This window comes from Chaetodon auriga, chromosome 15, assembly GCF_051107435.1.
Source record: "Chaetodon auriga isolate fChaAug3 chromosome 15, fChaAug3.hap1, whole genome shotgun sequence".
In the NCBI taxonomy this organism is placed as follows: Eukaryota; Metazoa; Chordata; class Actinopteri; order Chaetodontiformes; family Chaetodontidae; genus Chaetodon; species Chaetodon auriga.
Window position 1 is genome coordinate 8,787,834 of NC_135088.1, and position 7,966 is coordinate 8,795,799.

General features: G+C 44.4%; 1 protein-coding gene across 2 annotated transcripts in view; it reads right to left on the minus strand.

The window, feature by feature from the left end:
- LOC143332466 (glucocorticoid receptor-like) overlaps positions 1-7,681 on the minus strand; it is a 65,598-nt gene extending 57,917 nt beyond the window's left edge. For both annotated transcript variants that reach the window (XM_076749949.1, XM_076749948.1), the window contains exons 1-2: positions 7,171-7,681; positions 4,015-5,222 (exon numbers count right to left, since the gene is read on the minus strand). In XM_076749949.1, the coding sequence (XP_076606064.1) occupies positions 4,015-5,213 (1,199 nt within the window). In that variant the 5' untranslated portion in view covers positions 5,214-5,222; positions 7,171-7,681. The remainder of the gene's footprint in view (positions 1-4,014; positions 5,223-7,170) is intronic.
- Positions 7,682-7,966: the final 285 nt, after the last annotated feature.

Here is a 7,966-nt window from a genome sequence, read left to right on the forward strand (position 1 = left end):
GGGCCAGCGTATAGAATTTGGTGGCAAACTCACTCTAGAGGGTTTCTGGGCTACTCTAGAAACATGGCAGTGCAACATGGCGGACTCCCACTCCCTCCCTCCCAGACTGGACCTTTAATTTAGAAAACATTTTACTTTTCTGAACATTGCACGCATAGCACTGTTGCAGAAACTGTTGTATCCTCTATGAACAGCTGTGTTAATACTAAAGGTTAAGTAGCTCATGTGCTAACATGCTTCCGTCAATGTAATGTCAAGCTTTGAAGGAGAGCAGAAGAAAATGAAGAAAGTTGTCCAGTATGCCCAAGGCCATCAAACAACAGAAAAGCAATGAAAATCACTGCCAAGAGCGTGAAATCATCCAATGAAATACCACAATTTTATCATGAATTCGTGATGCATCAGCAAAAAGTATTAATTCGGCTCTCAACGCTAATTCAACAAAAGCAAATTTATTTTAAAAAAAAGAAAGAAAGAAAGATATGTGAGCATCTCTTCTGCCATCCATAATCTGCAGCACACATCTAACAAAAAAGATGTGTGTGTGTGCTTGCAGGACACCTCTGTGTGGGCAGATTTTACATGCCACTGTGAAATATAGAGAGGGGCCCGTCAGGGGTGAGGAGGTGAGAATATAAAAGTGACTGAGTGACAGTCTAAGGAGAGAGAGGCAGCAGCACCCCAGAGCAGATCTGTACACGTGGCCTCCCAGCATCCCTATGTGTACACACAAACACAAACACACACACACACACACACACACACACACACACACACACACACACACACACACAGTCTGCTTTGCCATCCGCAGCCCTGCTCTGGCACACACTGACGCACGCACAGCAACAGAGAGGAGTTTATATCAACTTTGTTACACATTTTCACCGCCTGTATAACTCAGAACATTTTAAAATCAGCCTTTAAACTTAGCACCAAAAAGATGAAAAGATTAACTCGGCGGAAGACAGAGAGCAACGTGCTGTGTGTTAAACGCTTGTGCTGCATGTGATGCAGCACACAAGAAAAAGGCTAAAAAAACGGGATCTCTCCTTAATGAAAGGGGTGTCAAGCTGTTTCAAGAATTTTAAAGAATGTGTCAAGGGCCTCGTTTCACCCTGGGCATGAAGCAATAACATTTGTCTATTTGATTATCAGTTATATAACTCCAGGCTTGAGCCAAGCAACGTGATTGAGCCAAATTGTGTTCCAACTGTGCTGAATATTCCCACAGAACAGCTAGGTGGGCTCGGTGATATACAGTACACCACACAGAGTCTGTTGCTCTGCTAACTCATACAGTAACAAGCGAGCCAGTCAGTTTTCAGTCCTATTTTTGAGATACGCCCAGCATCATGTGTACACATAATATAATGCAATTTAATGCAACAGCATTACATTAGCATGGCGTAAGCTTTGTCATCTTATAATTTACAGACTAGCCTCTTCACGCATGCTTTTTCTAGTCAATTCCAATTTCTTTTTCGATGCTATACTTAGTTATGTTATGTTGAATTGCATTATGGTGTGTGCAGCTCCTGTGGATTCCCCTTAAGCAATTATACGCACTACAATAATGGCCAATGCACTTAGACGCATCTTGGCAGAACACTACTGTGTCTATAATTACAGTGAACCGCAAAGTCTGCAATTGAAAAATACATAGAAATGTTGCTTCTGATTAAATAAATGATATTGCAATTCTTCAATGCAAAGAAAATTAATCTGTAACTATTTTCATAATTTTAAAGCAAAAAGTATTTTGTTCCAGCTTCTCAATTATGAGGATTTCATGCCTTTTTTTTTTTTTTTTTTTTTAAATGAATATATTTGGGGCTGTCAGACTAAAAAACTAATGTGAAGGTGGCATTTTGGGATTTAGGAAATGCTGAATGCTATTTTATAGACCAAATAATTAAGAAGCTGTTTGTACTGTTTGTGCATTGCACTGTTGAGAGCATGCAGAGCGTCGGTGGCCTGCATCAGAGGAGCACAGTATGAAAACACACACCACGCTGCTGCAGCGAGCGTCAACATACCAGGAAACAGCTCGGGCAGAGCGGCACTGTGGCACAGATTCTTGGCATTGCCACATGCAGTTTTTTTAAAAAAAACACCGCTTGTTGTTTGATTAAATTAACAATGATAAATCTCTTGTAGCCGCATTAGCCTGACCATAAAACCTCATGAAGTGATTAGTATCTGCATCTTATTGTGTTTCTAAAGCTTTGGATTCGTGGCAGCCATCAAGTCAACTGCAGTCTATAATGTGTTAACAGTAAAAAACAAACAGCTTGCCCTCATGAAACCATGATAAAGAGACTTTCACACAGTTTATATTGGTTAACAGCACAACAGCCCAGGAGCATATCAGCCTGACAGGAGCGAGATAACAGTAGCTGACACCCATGTTCATCTTTGACGTGTTTACAAAGCAGCCTGAGCCAAACACCTCGATGGCTATTTCAGAAGGGCAGCACTGACTCACATTATTACTTGCAATTAATCAAATGTCATCTTGTGATCTGCCCATTGAAGCCATGTTCACCAAGAAGCTCATAAAACAGCAGATAAATCTCTCTCCTTCCACCCTCCACTGGCCGCCCCTTCAGTCTAGTATAGAATAGTATAGCACTTCCAAGCTGAAGCGAGGCATGTCCACCTTCTCACTCTGCTGCACTTGTACAACTTTCTCACAGGATTAACCCCCCCACCCCCCGTGTTAAACGCTGACCGTACTGCATCCTCAGAAACACACATCTCACATTTTCTCAATGAATCACTTCCTGTGGGATGACACATTTTACGTAACTCTGTGATATCTTTGTAACGAGCACTGACTTACAGCACTGCTTTGGAAAAATACCAGAAGGCGAGGCCTGGACCAACAATGGTGAGATGGTGTGTCTGGGAACAATTTCACAATTTTGACCATTAATAATTGATTTTCAGTAACTGCACTTAGTTGTGGAATGACCAAAGCTGCAATACTGTAAAAACACAGTATTAGAAATGTTTATGTACTCCCTCTTCACGGTGATTAACACCATCTCCTCTAAATATCTTCACTTCCTTATTTTCTTTTCTTCCCTCCTGCCTTCTTGTAACCTGCAACTAACTCGCCTCCTTCTCTCACATCTGCCTCCTCTGACAATAATCCTGTTTAAAAAAAAGGACAATTTATTCCTACATTTCATCTGCCATGGCATTCCTAAAATGTGACACGATGTGGATGAATTGGAGGAATGTGTGCCCTGCTGCGTCTGCCAGTTGGAGGTGATAAGCGCCAGATGCCCTCCACTCCAGGGGTGCTAGCACTCTTCTCACAGAAAGAAATGTCACAGACAAAACAACACCTGAGCACTTTTTTTTTGTTTGGCTTATCTGTTTTGCTAAAATCAAACTGGAGGACTCAGGCTGAAACGCTGCGAAAGCCAACAACTGCTTTCATTTCCCAAACACACACTCAATGTGTCCTGGAGGGAAGCGAAGCACCCTGATACGTCACTTGAACTTGATTTGATTTCAGGAGCATCAATAGGTTTGTTGTGGTTGTAAGAGCCGCGGTGGAAAAAGCAAAAGCAAAATGATTTTCAAGCCTTTGATATTTTTATATCAGTCTGAAACTCACTCTCACGGATTACAGTTAGTATCACCTCTTCAAAAAGGCTAATTAGCTAATGTCATAGCTAAAGGAGTAACTGACCAACAAGTTGCATCAAGAAGTCCACACATGTGGCCTTTGGAGTCATACTGCGAACAGATTTTTTTCGGGCGAAGAGGTTTAGAAAAACAGGCCATCGAGACTCGATCAATCTGCACTCTGAGAAACTGATCGCAGCTGAGACTCCAGTACAGTATGAACCTTCTTCAACTCCTCTTTGCCTCACACTGAAAGTTTTGCACTTTGAAATATGTCACAAGCACAGCAAAATACCATGGATGAAAGCAAACACCAAATGCACCACAGGGGACAAAAGTAAACAGAGAGGGGTAAAGTAAATTCAGGCCTACCTGGAGAATCCAGGGGAAAAGGTTGACAAGGCTGCGGCGGAAGGGAGCCCATCGTCACCCCTCTGTATCCCGGAGGACTCTCTATACCTGCTCCCCCCGGCCCAGGTTTCCCCGACCAGAGGCAGGTTTGAGTACGGGCCAAAAGGCTTCTGGTCTTGTAGGCCCACTGTGGAGGACGGGTTAGCTCTGTAGTAGTAGCCAGGTCCTGTGCCGACCCCCATAGGCGAGGACATGGGGCCTCCTCCATGGAGAGAGCTCATGCTGCTCTGGAGACACTGCGCTGGGCAGTAACCAGGGCTGTCCTGCTTCTCATGTTTGACCACACTAGGAGTGCGGATGCGGATGAAAGAGTCGTCGGGGTCCTCCTCCTTGATCGTAACGCTGGAGAGAAGTGATGTGGGCTGCTGTTGATGATGAGGCTGATTTTGCTGGTGCTGGTGAGGATGATGCTGGATAGGGTGGTCTGTGCCGTTCACGTTGGGACAGTTTACTCCGTTACCCATGAGGGACTTTGTTTCCTTTAGCAAGCTGCTGACAGGACCACCACCACCCCTGCTATGTAGGATGTCATCCAAGTGTGCCACTTCTGCCTCGAACTCAAAATCACTCAGAGGCAGAGAGCTAGGAAGGTCCAGCTCTTTCAAAATCTGGGTATCCTCCATTAGGTGACTGCTGTTGCCATCCAAATCACTCGGACCACCAACTGTGTGTCCGCTGTAAGTATCCAAGTCTTTGTCCAGAGAAAAATTCCACTCCTGCTTGATGTGCTGGCGAAAAAGGTCTGGCAGAGGGAGGTTGCCCAGGACAGATGTGCCTGAGGTGTCGATGACAGAGGTGGACGTCTGGTCGAGATCGGAAACACTCTGGTTCAACAACGGCAAGTTGTCCTCCATGTTGAATAGATCAATATCCTGTTGTTGTTTCTGGATTCTGAGGATTTTACCCTCCTTCATGTCTCCCAGGGCATGAAGCTGAGGAGACTCAAAGAGGCCTCCAAGCTCCCCGTGGTCTTTGGTTCCACCTTGTCCATTTGGGGACACTGTGGGCTGGGGCAGAGACCCTGGGCCAGGCAGGTGCATTGCAGGCTGAAGCAGTGCGCCAGCTGTGTCGCCAGTGTCTCTGCCTACTCCGGCTCCTGGCTCCCCAAATGTCAGACTGTCGTCTCGATTACCGTTGCGCTTCAGTCCACCCTGATCCATTTCTTTATCCTGACAGGACAGTGAGGGTGAGTCAAAGAGTTCACAACACACACAGAGTGAGAGAGAAAAGAAGACAAGGTTAGGCTATAAAAACAGACGTAATGCTGGATAAGATTAAACATACACAGAGGCTAGTCCAAGAAGAAGAAAAAAAATTAGAGATCTTATTTTAATCTTGATCTTACACAGAAATATGTGTCTTGAATTATCTGCAATAAAAATGTGTTATGGCGCAGTTTAAAAGCTCGGTGCAAGGCTCACGTCTGCTACTATGCCTCTGCCTACGCTATTCTGCATTTATTTTTTTATTTTTATTTTTCAAGAAATGACAGCAGCTGTATCAAACAGGCCATCTCGTCCTCTCACACCCACACTGGAACAATATGGCAGATGCACAAATGGCACCAACCGGGCTGAGCAAACTCAGTGGAGGGAAGAAAAAAGAGGAGACCACAGCCATTACATAACATAAATGCCTATAATGCTCATGTTATTTCTTTAACTGTGCCCTCCCCTGAACTCAAGCATCGAGAAGTACAAAACATGCCCAGGCATAACTTGTATTACAGGCAGTGCCACTGACAGTCCTTCATATAGTCAAGCATGTGCGCAACAACATACATCTGTCGAAAGACATTAACCCACAATGGGCCTCTGGGCATTTGCAGCAGTCACTAAGAACTGTCTATCTCCATTTGCACGAGAGAATTAACATTTCAGTCACAACTCAATTTACACAATTGGAATTTTCAATCAGATGTCATGAAATTAAATTACTGCAAGTGAAATAAAACACAATCATGTTGCAAACTTTTTCTGCAAAGGAAAGCGCAGCAGCTCTGCAGCTCACTAATTATCTGTTGATCATTAACAATGATAGCCTTATTTGGAGGGGCAGAAACAAACCGAGCAACCTTCCCTGTGCGCCGATTCTTTTCTCTTTCAAGTCCGCCACTGACTATGCTTCATTTTACGAATACAAGGCTGAGCCAGCTCTGAACTTTGCCGTGTAAATGCCGCAAATGTCAAATAATAGTTACCTTGAATAAAGGCACTGCTGAGCGGTTAATGACGACTGGATCATTTCCTGTGATTTTCTGATATGCGAGTCGCCGATCGGCTCTATTTCTGCTGTTTGTGTGTTTGTCTTAAGCAGCTTGACAGTCTGCCTAGAAGACATTACTCAGTGTGGCATGTATAAGATATATATATATATATATGGGCAGCGGTTTACAGCACTTCCTTTGCGCATCACCCGCTGCACCGCGGTATTAAAGTGAGGTCTGAGCCTTTGAGATGGTCCTAAAGGACTTCTCTACAAATATGAGGATTTTATTTATTTATTTATTTATTTATTATTTTTTTTCCATTTTATCGCACTCTCTTCCTAGAGAATTAGACAGATTTTTGTTTTGGTCATGGGTTTCACCACTTTTCCCCGCCCACCATACAGTACCGACGGCTGTGCCCTGTCAATAAACAGGATTCAGCCCAGGACACAGTGTTATTCCGTTGGGTTTGCTGATTTAATGCGTTTTAAAGAGGATAATGACGGCCGTTTGTACGCCGAAGTTGAAAAAGTTTGGGCTTTCTTCACTTGCTATCCTGTACTTTTCCTACGGAACAGCAGAACGCATCATCACAGCATTAGTGCAACCTGTTGGCTGCGATGGGAAATTGCACTGATCTCACGCCTACGAGGCGCTGATAAGCCCAAGAAGTTTGTGCAACGTTTTTTTTTCTGTCTTACACAAAAATAAGACGCTTCCTATCAGCGATGGTGGCGATACTGTCAGCGCGTCGCACGGCGCACGGCTGTCAGTGCGCCTGCGACGCAGCACCGGGGACGCTCACCGTCGGCCTACCTCAGGGGCACAGCCAGTTTTTTTCCCTCTCTCGATATGTCTCCGGCCACATAATCAGAAGACAAGTGGTTGCGTCAAAAAGTAGACCGTACCTGTAGTGACAGAAGGATGCGCTCCAATGGTTAGGTCATCTCCCGTCTGTCCAAGTTGAAAAGAAAAAAAAAGAAAAATGTGAGAAAAAACGCAATGTCCACACAATCAAGCCCTCAGATAAAACCCCTTCCTTGAAGCAATGTTGCGTGGTGAAATGTCAGCTGGATTTGTTGCCGCCTCTCTCCCCGTACGGCAAGAAAACATCGGCTGGAACATCAACTATTTTATAACTAAAGTGAACAACGTCGCTGACATATCTGGCCAGGTCCACCGTGTGCGCCGTTTCGCCGATCTGTCGATAACTTTTAACGCACGTCGCTGGCAGGAGGAAAAAAGTGATCGATTGGTTACTTGCTCGCGATTTCAGGATAAATCCGCAATGAATCGACGGATCTGCGGCGCAATATTCTGCTCTTGCGCCATTAAACCCGTGAGTATATTAAAGTTATATAAGACAGCCGTGCTGCCCTGGCGCACTCAACTGCAAACTCAGGCAGGGCATTGGCGGACAGTTAGTGAAACGGCGTCAAGATAAATGAAACAAGAGCAGCGCTTCCGTCTGGGCCTTTCAGAATAAAGGCTCTGCTGTCGCTGCCGTCATAGCTATTTTTACACGATTGGCCTAAATTTGGAAAAGTGAACGTTAGTAACTCCTTTAAAGCAGATAAATATACACTCGTGGCCATTTCTGCCAAAACCGACAATGTCATATAAGTTTTTATACAATTGATTTTCACAGCACGCTTTTTTGCTTTTAAGGGAGAGCAGCGCAGCTTCCTGTCACCTCCTGTCTAT